The sequence below is a fragment of the Glycine soja genome, chromosome 3 (genome assembly GCF_004193775.1).
Source record: "Glycine soja cultivar W05 chromosome 3, ASM419377v2, whole genome shotgun sequence".
Lineage (NCBI taxonomy): Eukaryota > Viridiplantae > Streptophyta > Magnoliopsida > Fabales > Fabaceae > Glycine > Glycine soja.
The window spans coordinates 27,416,029-27,436,286 of NC_041004.1; the positions used below are offsets into that span (position 1 = coordinate 27,416,029).

The window sequence follows — 20,258 nt, forward strand, 5'->3', positions numbered from 1 at the left end:
CTCATACAACACCAAAGTTAGGCAAATTAAATTAACTAGCATCTCCATTAACATAAAGTCATATGTAATTTCATCTAACAATTAAAATTAAATACTTATTCACACAAGTAATAAAATCATGACATTACACAATTTAATCCTAAAATCTCAATAAGAGAAAATTAAATTTAACCAAAAGTCTTACCTTATTCTGAGTTTTATGTTTGAATTAAGAGTGTCTATTGGCAATCTATCCAATATACTCTTTATAAGTAAATTTATTTTTGTATAAAATAATTTTTTCATCTTTGTTGATCAAACTAAAAATATGAATATTTTAAATAAATTTTCTTAAATGGAAGCGGTAGTAGACACATAAGAGTACCAATAGACACTTTTAACTTGCTAGTTCTTTTTTTAAGGCACTTTTAAGTTGCTAGTATCGACCTAATGGTTGAGAGTTTAGGTAATTTGTACAAGTGTAAAAAAGAAAAAGTTCAATGTTGTTGTTATTGTAAAAAAAAAAAAAAAATCTTAAATTGAAGACAAAAGTTAAATAAAAGATTATATGTATTGTTGGTACTTTTCTCAAATCAAAATCTATATTTTATCTTAACTATTAATTATTAGTTTCATCTCAATAACTATAAGTGACAACGAGATGAAATATCAATTTTAATTATAAAAAAAAAGGCAACACTAACAATACCTATGATGCTATATCTAAGTTTTGTTTTTCGAATCAAAAAGAGTATTTATGACCAGCAAAGGTTGAAGTTAGCACAAGAAACAAACTGACCAATTGCAACTTGAATTCTTGCTAGAAGGAAAAAAATAGCTGTAGCTTGGACCGTACATTAAGTAGACTTGTCCTTTATTGATAAATACACATGAAAAATATTTTTTAGAAAATAGAGTAATTTATAATGTATTGAGGACTACATAAACTAATCTAATATAGAAAAATTCAATTGAAAAAGGGATAAATTTAAAAATATTAAAATGAATTAAACTTTGCTACCTGCTAACAACTCCACTCTGGATGTTCCTAGTGAAGGTTATGTTTCGTTCATCAGTTACCACTACGATTGGCATAAATTTAAAATATAAGAACTCTAAAGAAGAATAAAACAGCATGGACAGACGAGGAAAATAATAAAATATCAAAAGAATCAATCCCCGGACACGTCGTAATATGATTGGGCATTTGTAGCTTTGGGAGACAACACTGCCAGACTAACATTTTCTATTTCCATTTCTTTATCTTCTTTAGCAATAACAAACTTTGTATTATACAATAAAATATCTTAATACATTACATTATGATGCACAACTGTTCCGTCCGCAACACTACATTCAAAGCATCTTTCTAATTATTAAATCACACTAATCTTCAGCCCAATAATAGACTCTTCAATAAAATAAAAAAAGTGGCTATGACTGCAACCTATAGATGTCTAGGTATATTGTTCATATAATAATTTATTGTAATAATTTAATTCTATTATTTATATATTGTTAATTACTTTGTATTTTTTTCATATTTTTTCTTTTTGTTTCTTTTTTATTATACACTTTTTCTATACTTTATATATAGATACAATTTCCTTAAACTCACAAAAGTTAGCCTGTTAATAAAAAATTGAAATAATTTAGATGAAGTTTTTTTCATTCGAAAGAATTAAACACGATATTAAAAAATTTACAACACACATCCTATTCAACTAATGGAGTTAAATCCACTAAATTTACATAAAATCTAATCTTGAAACATCATTATCATCATTATAAAAGCAGAATATATATATATATATATATATATATATATATATATATATATATATATATATATATATATATATATATATATATATAATTCTCTAAATCTTTTGCTAAACCCTAACTGGATTTTTCCTAACAGAAAGTGATTAGTCAAATATTTTAAGTGTATCTTTCCAAACCCGAACTCCACTAGAAACCCCTTTTCCTATTCACAAGTACATAGCAAAAGTTGGTGAGATTATAAAGCTCTATGATTCATTGGGCCTAGTCAGAATCTCACCACTGCCAACCTGGGATTCTTTTGATGCTCACATATATTAGTTAAAAATTTGTGTTTTCTTTAATAGGGGCGGTTCTAACTTCTTCTAACCTCTATCTACCCTCTGGGAAATTTCTATTGTGTATAGTAAAACTTATAAAAAAAAATGTAAAAAACCGGCACAGAAGCTTCTGCTTTTGATGAATTAATTAAAAGAAATGAAAATATAAGCCCAAGAAATGCCAGAAGTTATGGTTGACCATGGCTCAAGTTAACCAAAAAGTGTCCTAATCATTTATAGTTAGACTTTTGAGACAAAAGGGAGACCCCATTAATACAGCTGGTTACAACACAACTGAAATCATATCCACCAGATTTTGTGATTTAGCAAGGTAAATTGACATGACCTTTAACGAGATTTTAGTGAAGACCCACGAAAATTCGTAGTGGGTTGATGTGATGTACCAATTATTAACGGGCATACGCTAACCAATGTTTTAGGATAAATAAATAAAAAATTATTAGAAAAAAATATTTTATCTAAAAAATATTTTATCTAAAATATATAAAATTTTTATTATAAAAAAATATTTTATTTAAAATATATAAAATTTGATAGTATAAAATATTTCACGCTATTATTGTTAATATGATTTTTTACATAATTATCATAAAAGTGAACATGATAATATGTGAGTGAACGTTATTATAAAATAGTTTTATTTAGTATATAGTCTTTTTTTTATAAACTATAGAATTTATTTAGCAATTATGTTAATGACAATCATTAATAAAATTTTATCCTTATAATAAAATAATAATATTAATAGGAAGCGAGTGAAGAGAGACATGAATGCTGGTAGAAAATCTTTGTTTAATTAGCCATATATCATACAGTTGGTGCCAGAATAATAATAAGAATTTGCACCAGAGAATACAGAATCGGTCCTAAGATTTTACAGTGAATAATTGTAAGGGGGAAAAAGAAAATTTGAAAAAGACATGCCCCATAAGATAAGAAACTGAAATCATAGAAAAGGGAGAAGGGAGGTAAAAAATTGAGAAAAGTAAAAGAAAAAAAAAAGGGTTCTCCTATTGAATATATCTAATGGTAATAATGGCTTAATAATAATATTTTATGGGGTTGTTGGAATTAAATATTCTGTTGTTGTATACAGTAGTCTTCCTAATCTTCTGGGCTTCAATTCAGGCGTAATGAAAGGTGAGTCCTTGTTGATCAGAGCTCTACTTTCATCTGTGGTACATTATTTGAACCTGCTCATACAAAAAATAAATAAATAATAAGAATAAGAATAATGTCAATTTTGTTGGGCCTAATGAAAATGATATTTCATTAACGTGTCAACAATGGGTGACTTTTCTACTTTATTACCGTTGAAACTCGAGGATTGTATTGGTGTTTTCCTGTTAGCAGCTTGGCCAAACCCCATCTGAACAATGGTGTGGAGATCATCCTCTAAGAATGCTAATGGAAACTGAAAAATCATTAGACACAAGTGTTAGGGGAAAAAAATTATAAAAAAAATAATTTCTATACTAGTAAAAAATATTGTATTGTGAACCAATCATAAATCAATTTTTAGGATAATCAGAAATCATACTTAGCATTAATTTTAAAATAATTATTATAAAAATTAACAAATTAAACATTCCTAATAATTTGTGATTTGCATATGCTATGTTTTTTTTTATCCAAGAGAATCCAAGAATGTATTTATAATAACCCACTTATTTTTTCTCAACCAACTGAATTAAATCACCTTAATATTTCTGCTTACACTATATCTTAAGAAATGTTCAAAAATAAAAAATAAAAATTCTAGTAATGTAATGGACTTTTTTTTCTTTCATTATTAATTTGTAGAGAAAAGTAGAAGATTATAATTACCTGAGAGCCACCTTCATTAAACACATCTAGCGGAGATAACTGCATGGCAAGATTTTGGCACAAAGAAGTATCTAATGGGTCCACTGAGCAGTGGGTCGCCGTTCTGTTAGGTATGTTATTATGGAAAACTGGGTTGTTTTGCTGAGGCTGGTGCCCATAAAAGGCTTGTGCTGAGGAACCTAATGGGAATATTATTGCATTTGGGTGTGTTGCCAAAGAATTGTTTGATTGGAATACCTGAAATCATCAAAAGCCAATGAACCCCATTTCAGGAATCTTCTTAAAAAAAACTAAAAAGCAACAAATTTTTTGAGGAGAAAAAAAAAGGTAAACCATAATATAGTATTTGTCTAATGCAATAAAACTTACATCTTTTGTAACAAGACTCTCAATACTAAGATCCATCCTTGTGTTAACAGAAGCCAATTTCATAGACAGAAACTGCCATCAGGGAGATAAAAAAAAAAAAAAGCATAACTTAGTGAGCAAGAATACTAACACACACATGATGACAATCATTTTGAGAATTGAGATGCTTATTTGCTAAGGTTGGTTACCTCAACTTGACGTTGCAATGACTGAACATAATTTATAATTTCATCTAGCATAAGTGCTTTGCCAGTGACCTATAAAGAATAAATAAATAAACAATTCAATTCATACCAAAGTTAGTAAAAGTACTGAATTTCACATTTACCAGCATAACATAAGCCAATCAATCTTCTTTGGATTTTAACTTTATCTGCATATACCTTATTGCAACCTGGTACAAGATCTTGGAGCAGCTTCATCCTCTCACTGATTTTCTCCCTCCGTACCTATTTCAAGGTTAATAAAATGTCAACATGAAAGCTACACATAGTTTTTTTGGTGCAAAGTGTCATTAATAGGGAACCAAAAGCACTGAATTCTTACACGTTCTGCTAGACTATGGCTGTCAGTGGCTTGGCCTCTTCTTGCTCTCACGTGAATGTAATCTTTTGGTGGCTCAGGAGGTTTTGAGTTACTTTTGCTCTGTTTCTCTTCCTCTGCTTTGGACTCTTCCTCAACCTTCACTTGGCCATTTTCATTTCCCTCATTTGGCTTGCTGCGCTTTGAATTTGAATACTCACTGCCTTCAACACCCTGAATTGAAAAGAATACCTTTGAGATTTCAAAATTGCCTCGCAGAATCAAGGTTTTAGAAAACGGTCCTTGATTACATCCGCTGGAATTTCCCCCAATATCAAGAAATGGGACAAAACTATGACCATGACCACAATTTAAAACCATATGCAGAACCAAAAACCATCACAAAATGGAAGTTTGACTTTAAAAAAGTACTCTTATTATTTTTATTTTTTTTTGTTTACCTTGGTAGGATTAGTAGTGTTTGAAGTTTCTTTGGCTTTTCCTTTGGAAGAAGCTTTTCTTTTCCTGGAATTCATAATATCTTGGGAAGTTTTCACCCCAATTTCCCCATTTGGGGTTTGCTCAGAAATTGTAGATTCCTCTTGAGAATTGGCCCCTTCCATTTTCTCCTGCTCCTGATGAATTGCTGAATTCTTGTTCTCTTGGGCACCCATTTGAGATCCAAGTGTTTTGAGCAATGGACTGCTTGAGACTCTAGGTAACTTCCCACCATGTTCCATTGCTGGTGCAGATCTTTGAGCCAATTCAGCATTGTTCACCCTCAATTGGACACTCCTATCATTGAAACTCCTGCTGCCAAAGCAAGAAAACTTTGCAGCCCTCTCAGCAAAGCCAGGATCAGCTGAGAATTCAGCCACACTGGAATTCAAAACCGTTGTTGTTGACTTTCCCCCTCCCAAATTTGCCAACCTCAAATTCACCAAGCTGTTGACAATGTTCACCTTTGGAGGGGAGCTCAAAGGGGTGCTGTAGCATGAAGTGTTGGTGCTGTTATTGCCTTTAGTATTCATGTAAGAAGATGCCACAACCAAAGGGTGAGGAGAGTGTTGTGGGATCTCATCAGAGTTCCCAATAGCTCCCAATTTCCCCATCAATTCCCGGATGATGAAATTCTCATTGGACATGTTGTTGTTGGGGTTGGATGATGCTGCTGGTGATGAGACCATTGAACTCAGTGCTGAGGAATCAAAGTGGTGAAGGCCTTGATCTGTTGTTGTTGACTTGTCCCAATTGGAGTTGTAAAAGCAATCTTGTTGTGTTTGCTCAGAGGCACAATTCATAACTGTTGGTTGAATCCCCATGTTTGGTGGTGAGAGTGATTGCCAAGAGGGCACTGAAGAAGGATTGGATGGTGGTGAAGATTCTAAGTGAAGAGGGTGGTGGTGCTGTGTTTGTGACACCCCAGAATTCAGAAAGAACTGGTTTTCCATTTTTTGTTCAGATCAAGGGGTGGTGGTGGTGGCAGTGGTGGCAGTGATATGCACCGGAAACAAAATAACAGAAAGAACTGAAAAAAATTGGGAGTTTGTTAAGGTTTATTATGTATATGTCTCTGGAACCTGAAGCAAAATGATTGTGATTTTGGGAATTATATTAGGAAACAAGGGAGAGGAGTTAAAGGAGTAGTAGTAGCAATGTGACAAAGTGGGACAACAATTGGAGTGATTAATGAAGTGGGTTGATTGGGTTGGAGTTGAGGAGAGAGGGAGAGAGATAGTTGGGTGTGAAAAGGGAAGTAGTGAGTGTGTCTGGTAAATAAAAAAGCTGGGAAAGATTGAGAGAAGGGAAAGGGGGGAAGAGAATAGATGGGAATACAATGGGGTTAAATAGAACCTCAAAAAGAAGAGAAACACTGTTTTGACCTTTTGTTTTTTTAAGTTGTTGATGGCAGCGGTATTCTGATGTCAGATGCTATAGTAAAATAAACAAAAGTCAAAAACTCTTAACAGAAGACATGTATTTATTATTACTATCTTCTTTTCTAGTTACCAAAATTGTAAGATACAGGTATCTCATACCAAAGTAAAGAATAGAAGTTGCAGTTTATCTAATATGTATAAAAAGGTTAGTTTTTATAGATTGTTACGTTTTTTATATTATCAATAGCTTAAAATTATTCTCAATATGAATTTTGATAAAATTATTACAAAAGTAAACATATTTTTTTATTTGTAAAAATTAAATACGATATCAAGAATTAATAACATTAATAACAATTCACACACTTTAACTCAAATAACCTAGTTAAACACCCTTGACTACAATATGATCATATCAATTTATAATTAGATAGTAATAAGAAAAATATTTATACTCAAATTAAAGTATGCAAAAGAATTTATAATATTAAAAGGAATAAATAGTCTATATATTGATAGTGTAACTTTTTTACAATATTATTTATTCATAAAATATAATAATGTATAAAAAGTTTGTTGACTCCTATTTTAATTTAGTATATCAATTATGATTTTTATGAGTAGATAGTTTGAAATTTTTATACTAATAATGTGTAAAAATTAAACTTTATTAACCAATATTATTAGTAAAGTCATAACGACTTAATTTTTTATGGAGATTAATCACTGTTTTTTAATGTGAATAATTTATTCTAATATCATGGATAGAAAAAATAAACTTTATTAAAAATATAAAAACATTTAATCAAATACTTGCATCGTATTTTTACATAAAAAATATTTGTATGTTATTATCATTAAATTTCCAAATCAGAAATGTTATATAGATATTTTTCTAACATTAAACAGACTCAATTAAAAGAAATTACAGAATTTAAATATTTAGATATATCATGCCATTATATTATTAAAAAGTTGAGAAATAAGGATATAAAGTTGATATAAAATATTTCCTTTTTATATATGTAAGTGGGGTAGAGAGGAGGAGTGAGTAATTAATAATTACTGCCTCTGTCAAAAAAAATAATAATTACTACCAATTTACTAGTAATTATAGTTTGTTTGTTACTTTGTCTCTCTGAATTTGTGAATGGTATCCCTCCCCACAAAAGACGGAGCAGGGTCTTCGCTGCCCGGCATTGGACGTCAGAACACCAAAATGTGTCCTTTCCTTTTCTTCAGACTCTACACTTTTCGAGCAATCTAATGGAAGCCAGGAAGGATCAACAGCTCAACTAAACTTATTCTAATTTTTATCCTTTTTTATTTTTCTTTTCTTTTAAATGCTGTTTAGTTTTTTAAATTTGATTGTATGTGTTTGTGTTTGCCTGTTTGGAAATAGTATATCCTTAGTATTATTGTGGATTTTTTTTCTCTTCATAAATATTAAATATGTTTTATTTATCATAAATTTTTCCTTGTCTAAATTTGACGGTGCATGTAATGTTATTTACTTCCGATCAAATATTACTCTAAAGAATTTGAAAAGTTAGATTGAGAAAAGTAAATTGTAAAAGAAACCACCAATTTATTGTAAGCGTCAATTTTTCTTATAGGACTAATTATTAATTTGACCAAGTGATGGATTCAAAACATTTTAGTTGTGGGAACAAAGTTCATATATAAATTAGTTGGATAAAATTTATATTATAATTTTTTTAACTAAATTATAGTTGTAATTTATAACTACATAAATGGACATGAAAAATAGAATTTTGGTCAACTAGAAAAGATGGGGCGATTCACGATCGTTTTGGATTAAGTAATTCTATTTTTGGTATTATCTACTTTGGCATTGGTTTTAAACTCATTGTTTTATCCTTAAAAAGTGTCTTAATGGTTTAAGAGAGGAAGTGTTTATAAATTATCCTTAGTCTTATTCTTAAGTCATGTGAGATTATTTTGGAGTATTAAAATGATCTCCTTTAGAAATGGAAGGATAGTAATTTCTTTGATCGCTAAAGGATGACCAAAGATAAAGTTTCACAAAGCATGCATAAGTTGTATACTCTCTTTGAATATGGAAGGATATTTATCGCTTCAATTCTCAAAGAGTGATTTTCAACCTCTTTTAAGACTGTGTAACAACTCAACTTCATTAAATATCTATCAAACTAAGGATTATACTTCATTTAATTCAAAACTCTCTAATTATTTTATTTAATTGAATACTAGTGAATTTTTCACAATTCCAAATCTAATAGATAATATTTAAAACATAAGATAAAAACCACTTTATATATAAAGTTTAACTAAATAAAACCTAGTGTCACTTTGACACTAAGTAAAACATATTGGATCTGGATGATCCAATATTGTTAGGGAGATTTGAGAGGAGTAGTAAACACAGAGAGATTTATGCCAATGAGCCATGAGCGACTACATAAGGAAACTTGATGTCATACTTTAACTCAACTCGTCTGAGCCAGTCACCAAGTCAAACCATCAGCTCTAATACCAGTTGTTAGGGAGATTCGAGGAGTAAACACCGGGGAGATTTATGCCAATGAGCCATGAGCAACCACATAAGGAAACTTGACACCACACTTTAACCCAAAACCTTAAGGCTCAAGTTTATGGATCTTCTCCTCACTTATATGGTGTTCAAGTTTTTCACTTCTACCCGATGTGGGACTTCACCTCACACTTGTACTCCAACACAATATGACATATGGACAATCCTAAATACCCATGATTTTGATGATAACAAAGATATAAATTGTTGATGGACTAATGATTTACCTTAAGTGAAACATGACATTTGATATAAACTCAATTGGTAATATGTTTCTATCCTTATGCTCTTACAAGTTATCGTTCAATGGTAGTGTCGCAACCTACCCTTCAGTGGGAGGACGAGACGAGACTCAAAGGGTGAGTTTTCCAAGAAAGGAGAACACGCAAGAGTCGCCACCAACGTTTATTCGAGGAAAATGTTAGAAAAACCAAAAAGGGGTCTGCGAATTTTAAGAAAAAGGGTTCAGAGTTGTTTTCGTGTAGGGAAGGTATTAGCACCCCACTCGTCTATCACAAGAGACAACAACCTTTAATCGATCGTGCAAAATCATGACTTCAATGTTTATTTATTTTCCCTTTTATGTTTTTTTTTTTTTTTACTTTTTGGGGTCGACAAGAGTGTTGTTCTTGCTACTACGTATCCTCAAGTGCGATGAGGAAATTAGACCTACGTAGTTCTTTGTAAGTAAGAAAGTTGGGCGTCAAGTTGCTTTTAAACTTTTGAAAGGTTCATTTTAACTAACAAAAATAAAAGAGACCATCAAGGTGTTGGACCTTGAATGGATTCAAGCAACTTTTGAGGATAAAAACTTGGTTACATGTTGATTTTAACTTTGGTTCCACTTATTTACTTTCAATCTCATTAAAAGACGACTTGTGAGGTAAATGATCAATTGAAATTTCATTTTACAAGGATAAAATGAGATTACAACAGATATGATTAGTGGAAATTCGCTTTACATGAAGAAATGAGATGAAAGATATGTGAAGCAAACAAGGAGGACCCCTAAGGGTGCATATAGTGAATTCAAAACCTTAAAATAAATACTAACCAGTTGATGAACGAAGAACAATGTAGAAATCGATCATGGTTGTGATTCGAAAGCGTCTTGGCCTCATTTTTTCTTCTTCTCCTTAACTTCACTAAATCCTTTCAATATATAAAGGTCGGACCCCTTCCTTTAGTCCCCTCACACCTATTTATAGGAAATGAAGGGACTTGGTTGATCTACAGCTCGCCTAGGCGAGTTGTTGCTTCAACCTGAAGTAACCTTGTTCGCCCAGGCGAGCTGATTACTTCACCCCTAAGTCTTTTGGGGGCCCAGGCAAGCCAGAGGCTAGCCTGGATGAGCTAGGGATCAGAAAAAGCTCCCAAATGACCCTTTTGCCCTCTTTTTTTTTGGGTATTTTCCATTTTTTTTCCTGAAATGTCGAAAAAAATTTCAGATTGCACGTCAACTAGTGTCAAGTGGCTCAATTCGGCTAGCAAGAATCAAAATGTTAGAAAATGATAGTACCCAAACGAAATTAGGGTCTGACAGGTAGCTTGAACTTGATTTTATTAACTATCTTATTTAGCGTTTAATGTGTTGTTATAAAACAAGTGTCCAATGATGTTGTGAAAATCAATACCAATGTATTGTGTGTTCTTATGAGTTCAAAAGAACATAACTAACTTATAAAAATGATTTATATTCAGTTAGTTAACATTCATATAATTGTCATGCACATGAAAGCATCTTGAGGTTGATTCACTCACTAAAACATTCTATTGTTTGAATTTTCCCTCTAGATGTATGTTGTAAAATTCCTCTAACATTTGGATTTCAAGTGTACAAAGTCATAGATAAAATGGAAGGATATCACAACAACAAAATCATTCATAGTGGAGCAACGAGCCACAAAGGCAGTGTACTATTATCTATTGTTTCTCCTCAACAAGTTGCCACGTAGAAAAAAAAGATAAGTTATTGATAAAGAAATTATTTGGGGAAGGCTTAGATACCACAACAAATACTTTTCTAAAGCCTATAAACGGTGTTTGAAGGATCAGCACAAAACACAAGACATTAATCAAAATTCACAAGTGTCAAGTGAGATTTTATCAAAAGTATTGGACGCTAAAAAATTAGAACCTAGAAAGTTTATCCTTTGCTTAGCAAAGTTATCTCTTGGTATTTGCGCCTAAGTGTATATCCAATCTTTGAGATATTTGAATATTGTAATCATTCAAATTCTTGTTTGGAAAGCCAAGAGAGACTTAGTGAACAAAGAATATTTGGATGTTCTTAATCTCAGGGGGAGATTAAGGGTAAGCCAGACAAGGCATATAAAATACTTGTTGTAGCTAAGAGTGGTAGAGTAAAAATTCATTTGTAATCAATTGTGATTAGTGAAACCCTTTATAGGTTGTGAAGGATAACTAGACATAGCTCAAGTAGAGGGAACTAATATAAAATTGTGATTTTACTCTATCTTTTGTCATAAGTTTTGTATTTTTAGTTGCTTTTGTCATATCCTTGGGCACACATGTTTTTGTGAAAATTGTCTTTATGAAAATCTATTGTTAACATTTGGAAGCTCATGTTAAGAGCATTTTATATATGTGATAAACTTGTTTTGTGAAACTCTATCTTTCAAAAAAGCTTTAAGTTTTATCTAACACATTATTCAACCCTCCTTTCTAGTGTGATATTTGTTATTTTAGTTCTTTCCATGAAGTCTCCAAGAGAAGGATCCACCTAAAAACAATTTGTTCCCTCGAACATACACTTCTTTCATACCCTAATTTCGTCCGGGGATGATCATTTGCAAACATTTGGATTCTTGCCAGCCGAATTGAGTTGCTTAACACAAATTGTCGTGCATTCCATAAGGTTTTTTGACATTTTGGAAGGAAATGTGCAAAATACTCAAAATGGGGGTAAAATGGTCACTTTTGGGGCATTTTTCAACCCCTGGGCCCACTAGAAAGCTTAAGAGTGAAGAAACCATCTCACCTGGGCGAGCTGAGCTCGCCTGGGCAAGCAAGGAAACTTCAAGAGGAAGCAAATAGCTCGCCTGGGTGAGCTGAGCTTGCCTTGGCAAGCTGTTATGCAACCTCCACCCTTCTTTTGCTATAAATAAGCATGAGGGGGCTGAATGATAAGGGCCCCTTGAGTTCCCGAGTTCTTGAGGTCCATAGGTCCAAAAAGAAGAAAAAAGAAGAGAAAACAAGGCCGAAACACTTCCAAATCACATCTGTGATCGTTTCCTACTCGTTCATCGTTCGTTCTTCATTAGTTCTCCGTTCGTTTTTCATTTGTTCTTCATTCTTCATCGGGTTAGTGCTTATTTTAAGGATTTGAATTTGATTTATGGACCCTTAGGGGTCCCCTTTATTGTTTTGTACATCTTCATCTCCTTCTTTGATAATCGGTAATCACTTTTCTTTTGTAAAGTAAGTTTTAACTTATTATTAACGTTGTAAGTTATCTTTAAAAAAAGGATTGAAGATTAATAAGCAAAAACCAAATAAAATCAACTCATAAACTTCTTCATTTCATAAAAAAGATATCACTTGAGATTGTTTTAAGGTCCAACGCCTTAAACGATTCTCTCCCCTTTTCAAAAATTGAAAGATCGTTTCAAGGTCAAATGCCTTAAATGACTTTTGTCCATAATTTAAATCAATCTTTCAAAAAAGATAAAAATGATTTAACCAACAAACATTCAGACTTAAAGAATTACGTAGATCTGAATTTCTCATCGCACCCGAGGATACGTAAGAGTGAGGGAAACACCCTTGTCGACTCCAAAAAAAGTAAAAAAATAGAAAAAGGAAAAATAAATAATATTGAAGTCATGATTTGCACAATCGATTAGAGGTTTTCATCCCTTGTTATGGGCGCATGGGGTGATAATACCTTCCCCATGCGTAAATGACTCATAAACCCTCATTTTCAAATTATGCAGACCCTCGACCTTTTCCATTTTTGGTTTTTCTGATGTTTTCCTCGAATAAACGTTGGTGGCGACTCCATGCGTTTTCCTTCGATGGAAGACGCGCCATTGGCCCGTCGAGAGGCCTTTTCACACTGCCGCTAAAGGGTAGGTTGCGACAGATGGCGACTCTATTGGGGACCGTTAGAGAGTTAGGCCATTCAGTCAGTATGCAATGTTTTTATTGACTTCTTCTTCTTTTATGTTCCCTTTTATCTTTTGTTGTACATATTTGTATATAACCTTTGCTATTTTATTATGTTTGGTGTGTGTTTGGCTATCGATTACATTAATAGTTAGAAATATTTTTCTATGCACACATGGCACCTACACCTTGCACACACATTGAGATATTAGGTCCTATGCCCAGGTCTATGTAAGCCATAAGGAGTGGAGGTCGATCTGTGGTCATGCTGGGTCTCTGACTCCCTTAATAACAATGAAGTCTCATCTAGATTTTTCCTCTTTTGGTGATACATTGTCGCTGATAGTCCCTTTCGCTACAATGTATTACCTAAGAGAATGATATCTCTAGAAGCTAGTAAAGTTACATAAAACCACCCTTTGGAATTGTCACTAGAAGGGGACTTTTGGATCTTTTCCATTAGGTTCCTAAATTAGGGGCACAAAGTAAACTCACTTTGGCATATTTCTTGATTGTGTCATGCATCTCTTCATGGCATCGTAATAGGCGTATCATTCGTGTATCATATTCACGCATTGCATTTGCATAGATCACTGCATTATCATACGCCTTCATTTAGCATGCTTTTGTTTTTCCAACTGCATATATTCTACTTCCATCGTTCGCATGTCATGTTTACTCATGCATGATCCTTGCATTTTGCTTTGCAAAAATAAAACAAAAAAACAAAAACAAAAAAGAGAACAAAAAGAAAGTCCCAATGAAGCATGAAAGTTCACACCACATTTTTAGTTACATGTGTTGGGTACCATGATGATAGCTATAAGCCTACCATGTTAGGATTATACACTCATTTCTCTAAAAAAATGATTGAAGAATGGTGCCTAATGCTTGGTTAACTAGGAAATGATGGTTCTTAGGGCATCTCGTGTCAATCTCATGATTGCATTTGCCATGCATAGCATATGTATGCCTGAGTCATTCATCTCTATAAGATGTTGTCGAAGTATTAGCAATCCAAATTGCTATTTCTTGGATTATGGGGTTGAACCAAGCACATGTTTTAAGAAAAGGTTCATCAAGTCAAGGTCAAGTATAGAAGTAACCAGCTTGCAAAAATTGGGGCAGAAGGTGAATCGAGTTACATTGCTTCTTTGTTTACTACCAACACATGATTCACAAAATTAAGGATTGTTGATGTCCATTTTACTTCCAAATTCATTTTGACTCTAACAAGATGTAATAAACAATGTCGTCTGAATTGATTTGACCTTGTGTCCTACTAAATATCCTATGTAAAATTTGCAATACTTCAACAATGCATCATTCACATACATCATGCTTTCATTGGTTGCATTGCTCATTACATTCTTTCCTTGAAATCATCCAAACTGTAATCATTGTTATCAAAAGGAAAGAACACGCTTTATGGTGCCCTTACTAAATGCGTGCTAGAGCTAGAATAATGAGTGAAGTAGAGGAGGTGCAAGAACGTATGAAGGCCGACATAGAGGCTATAAAAGAGAAAATGACCACAATGATGGAGGTCATGATGAGCATGAAGAAGATAATGGAGGTTAATATGGCTGCAATAGCCGCTACCAGTGCCATTGCTGAGGTGGACCCGACTCCCCCATCTGGCCTCAACCAAATGAATCATCCAACCTTGGATATGGTAGGTCAGGGAGGCAAAGAGTTGGGAAGTACAAACAACCCCCATTTTGTACGAATTCGGAACAAGCATGCCTTCCCGCCATATGGCTTGCCTCCCAACTATGCACCACCCAATGTGACACACATACACATTGGGAGCCAACAAACCCAATCTGATCATGCACATGTCTCTCAACCCATGGAGGAGACACATGAAGCACCCCGAGACCATAATCAAGCCGACTTCGAGCCTCGCCTCGGATACGCCACTAAGGGGCAACCAGTTAGTGGTGTACCCTTGCCAAACACTTTGGAAGGCCATCTGTGGCGTCCCTAAATAATGACTGGTTTAATAGTAATAAATTAAATAGCAGAAACTATGGGAATTTTTTTTTTCTTTTTCTCTCTCTTTTTTTCGCACTGTTATTCATTTCACGGTAATTAAATTCAGAAGGAAAATTATCACTATAGAGTCCTGAATGGCCAGTTCACAACTCTATTCAGATTCATTTCTTTCTGATCACTCATAACCTCTAAACTATTTTGCTCTTTCAAAAAATATATCAGCCATCATTTTAGGTCGTCACGTGAAAAATAATAAGATGCGGTCGGTAAACTCTTTTCAAATAAAGTTTGTTAACATTTCCTTTTCAAATAACAAGATTAAACATAATCATATTTATAATCTAAAACTGTCCAAAATATGGGAGTTTGCAAAATAACATAGTGACTTCCAGAGCAAAGGTAACAACTGTGGTGGCTTCAGCCACAATATATACAACCATCAAAATTTCTATACAATAGGTCTACCCACCCAAAAATCAAAAGAGTAAACCTAACAATCGGAACTAGATACACCCACCCACAAAAAGTATGTACGCCTAGTCTAAGGAGCCGTTTGCTATGATGAAGAGTCATCACTATTCGTTGTCCCTCCAAGGCCGCTCTCCTCTGTAAAGTCTGCCTCAGATGCTGACATAACATCCTCTGGAGAATCAACATCAGGGAGTGGGTTCTCATCATCCTCTGGGAAGTCAAGAGCATCCACAGCAGGTTCAGGAGGTAACTCTAGCAGTTTATCAGCAATCAAACACTTACCCTGTATCAAATTGTCAGAGGCAGCAACTTCTGATCCACTCATAGCAAATACTCAGGAGGGTACCTTTGGTCTTCCACCACTAGTGTTGTTGTTGTTGCTAACATTACCGCTCCTCATGGGATTAGTAGATCCACGATTGACTGTGTTAGAATTGGCAGTTACCGTCGGTCTCCCAGTCATTCTACACTCCCGAGCATAATGGCCTACCTTGCCACAAATATAGCAACGATTTTCCTGTGTCTGCTGGAGTTGTGGGCAATTTCTCCTAAGATGCGGTCCTCCGCACTGAAAGCATTGTACCCCAGTCCCCCTTGACAGGCTCATGTTGGACGTAGCCATAGGTTGTTTCGCCTTGTTGCTAGAATATGGCTTCATCCTCTTATTACTGTTTCCTCTAAAAGGGTGGTTCCTTTGTGGTCCTCCAAAGCCTCTAGCTTGCCTCTGTTTCATCTTGTCCTCAAATATTCTGCACTTTGTCACCAGTTGATTGAAATCTGTGATCTGCATGTAGCTAACTGCCTGTTGAATCTACAGTCGAAGCCCATTCTCAAACTGAGCACATAAGTCTTCTTCGTTCCGAGCATCTTGGTATTGAGGCCAATACTATAGAAGTTCATTAAATTTGGTCGTGTATTCTCCAACGGACATATTTTCCTGCTTCAAATCCATAAATTCCCTCGCCTTTCGCTTCCTGAGATCTCACGGAAAATAGTTGTCTAAGAATTTTCCCTTGAATGCATTCCAAGGAATCACGCCTCCAGGTGCTGCTAATGTAGGTTTCACGAACTTCCACCAGTTCTTAGCTTCTCCTTAGAGCAAAAACGTCGCATAAGGGACCTTATGCTCCTCGAGGCAACCCATCGCCTCGAAAATCTTCTCAATCTCAGCTAACCATAACCTAGCACCTTCTGGATCATAGTCCCTACTAAACTTCGACGGGTGGTTCTTATGGAAAGCCATGAGTCCCCGATACTCTGCCGACTCCACATCACATTCCTGCACTAGAGTTTCCAGCACAGCTGTGATGCGGTCTAAGACATCACGGTTCTGATCCCTACCACGTCCTGCCATACCTAACCTGTAGGGAAGCTATTAGTATCCAAGAAAGGCTACTGAGAGAGTGTACCATATAGGCTATGACAGTTACAACAATCTCTCTCTCTCTCTCTCTCTCTCTCTCTCTCTCTATATATATATATATATATATATATATATATATATATATATATATATATATATATACACAACAATCTTACTAAGTCAATTGCACTTTCCTGCTTAAGACAAGAAGGTAGAATTACACACAATTTGTGACTTAACGTCACTCCCCGAAACCTACTTCTAAGTTTCAGAGATACACAACATTCACACAGTAAGACCATGGACAGGTTCACTAGAATCCAACTTTTGCTCTGATACCACCAATTGTGGCGTCCCTAAATAATGACTGGTTTAATAGTAATAAATTAAATAGCAGAAACCATGAGAATTTTTTTTTTCTTTTTCTCTCTCTTTTTTTTCGCACTGTTATTCATTTCACGATAATTAAATTCAGAAGGAAAATTATCACTATAGAGTCCTGAATGGCCAGTTCACAACTTCTTTCTGATCACTCATAACCTCTAAACTATTTTGCTCTTTCAAAAAATATACCAGCCATCATTTTAGGTCGTCACGTGAAAAATAATAAGATGCGGTCGATAAACTCTTCTCAAATAAAGTTTGTTAACATTTCCTTTTCAAATAACAAGATTAAACATAATCATATTTATCATCTAAAACTATCCAAAATATGAGAGTTTGCAAAATAACATAGTGACATTCAGAGCAAAGGTAACAACTATGGTGGCTTTAGCCACAATATATACAACCATCAAAATTTCTATACAATAGGTCTACCCACCCAAAAATCAAAAGAGTAAACCTAGCAGTCGGAACTAGATAAACCCACCCACAAAAAGTATGTACGCCTAGTCTAAGGAGTCGTCTGCTATGATGAAGAGTCATCACTATTCGCTGTCCCTCCAGGGCCGCTCTCCTCTGTAGAGTCTGCCTCAGATGCTGGCATAACATCCTCTGGAGAATCAACATCAGGGAGTGGGTTCTCATCATCCTCTGGGAAGTCAAGAGCATCCACAGCAGGTTCAGGAGGTAACTCCTCTAGGTCCTCTTCAAGATCCTCGTCAGAGGATGACACCTCTATCACTTGAACTGGCTCCACTAGTCGATATGGAATAGGTGTAGGTAGTATCCACTCCACAGGCTGCTGAAGTGCACGTGCGGGTTCCTCCGGATGTACTAATGAAGTAGCAGTGAGTCGAATTGTGCCACGGAATCGGCACCTCTCATTACCTTCGAGGGTCTCCCAAACACCCTCTAGGCACTCCATCACAACACGATCATGGATCAACTGTGCTGCCATCGCGATCTACAAAAGATAAAAGAAAGAGGGTAGACTCTTTCACAAGAAATCTAGCTACACATGTAACAATACAATGCGTCCCATAACGGCTACGCATAGTCAAAATGTCTTTCTCAAGGGATTTCCTCTTTGGTAATCGATTACCAGTGCCCAAAAATGAATTACATAGCCTTTGCACATAGAAAATTAAAAATTACACTGTGTAATCGATTACACATAAATGGTAATCGATTACCAGTGCCCTATCACCCTGTGTAATCGATTACACCCAGCCGGTAATCGATTACCAGTGCCCTATCACCCTGTGTAATCGATTACACACCCTTGGTAATCGATTACCAGAGGCCATTTAACATCCTGTCTCCATTTTTAAGCCCTATAATCGATTACCCACGAATGGTAATCGATTACCAGAGGCTAATTTCCAGATACCACCCAAGATACATAGCTAGCCAGCCGCCACACAAGCCTCCTTGCTTCGTGGACTTTGTTCTTTTATTGGTTGACTGCCAGGAGCTCGCCTATTTAGGTACGTCACAGGTTCTCACTGACTGATTATGCCCGGGTTGGGTCGGGATTAGCCAAGCTTGGTTTTGGGCAATAGGACCCCACCTGACGTCCCTAAGGTCTCCTGACCCCCGCGACATATCTCCAAGTACCATTCTGTGGTCAACAAACAAAAGTAGGAAGACTGACTCTTACACGCTTTCTCACATCAAGCTTAGTGGATCATGGGGCACCCGTCATATGTGGTACTAGGTGGCGATCGGGCGATGGCGCAAATCAACTCTCTCATTTTCACAAGTCAAGCACAAGCATACCATCCCAGTTGCCCACCTTTAACTTGAGCTCACGCACTCCTACGTAGCCCTTATCCTCGTTCCTCTCAGCACCGGGTCCCCATCAACCCCTCCAAGCTTTCACAATATCCAAAAAATTCAATTACATTTATCATGAAACTACCCTAAACCAAGAAAACAGAGTAGAGGCAGAAAACTCTGCCCAAAACTCATTCAAATTCCATAGCTTTCCTTACTCATATACCCCAGTAACATTCTTTTTGTTCCAATTCGTTAACCATTGGATCGGCTTGAAAAATTTTACTGGAGGTTCCTAGTACATAAATCTACATTTTGACCGTTGGGATCTGCTAGAAAATTCCTGGAACCCGAGATGTACTACTCTTCCCATGACTAGCAATGCACAACCATTTTCTGCACTATGTTAAAAAAAACTGCTACACAATTTTGACAGCATTTTTCTGCATAATATGGCAGATTTTCGAAATCCAACTTGCCCACATCCAATTTTTCTCAAATTGGATCCTACAAGTCCTAAATCATGTATAAATCATATTTAAACCAAAAAAAAACTTCAGATCAAGGTAAATCAAAATCTAGGTATCCAAAACCCATCAATTTAGTGAATTTTCAAGGTTTGAGAAGTGAAAATGAGAATTGGGTAATTTTGGGGTAAACTCTCATCTCAATCAAGTCTATAACATTGATTTAGACTTGCTCAAACTGGTTTTAAGGTGAAAACCCCACCCATTCAAAATTTGACCCCTCAACACCCAATTTACCCTAGAAATGGCTCTTGCTTTCACCTTTGTCACTCATTTTTTCTCATTTGCTCTGCCCAAGCTTTCCTACAAGTCGTAATTGACATTTTAGACTAGGAT

At 34.9% G+C, this 20,258-nt stretch overlaps 1 protein-coding gene across 1 annotated transcript; it reads right to left on the minus strand.

Moving 5' to 3' along the window:
* Positions 1-2,874: 2,874 nt before the first annotated feature.
* On the minus strand, positions 2,875-6,650 carry LOC114406350 (transcription factor bHLH62-like). Its single transcript, XM_028369038.1, has 8 exons — positions 5,282-6,650; positions 4,845-5,054; positions 4,682-4,747; positions 4,487-4,555; positions 4,299-4,370; positions 3,930-4,166; positions 3,414-3,516; positions 2,875-3,295 (listed from the first exon to the last, which is right to left on the minus strand). Exons 1-8 carry the CDS (start codon positions 6,269-6,271, stop codon positions 3,258-3,260), a joined length of 1,785 nt encoding a protein of 594 aa, XP_028224839.1. The 5' UTR covers positions 6,272-6,650; the 3' UTR covers positions 2,875-3,257.
* Positions 6,651-20,258: the final 13,608 nt, after the last annotated feature.

Excerpts from the sequence above, each read along its gene's own strand:
- LOC114406350 (XM_028369038.1), bottom strand. The coding sequence starts at position 6,271 with ATGGAAAACCAGTTCTTTCTGAATTCTGGGGTGTCACAAACACAGCAC. Across the intron at positions 5,055-5,281 it reads ACACTACTAATCCTACCAAG|GGTGTTGAAGGCAGTGAGTA; the intron begins GTAAACAAAAAA and ends TTTTCAATTCAG. Across the intron at positions 4,748-4,844 it reads GCCATAGTCTAGCAGAACGT|GTACGGAGGGAGAAAATCAG; the intron begins GTAAGAATTCAG and ends ACCTTGAAATAG.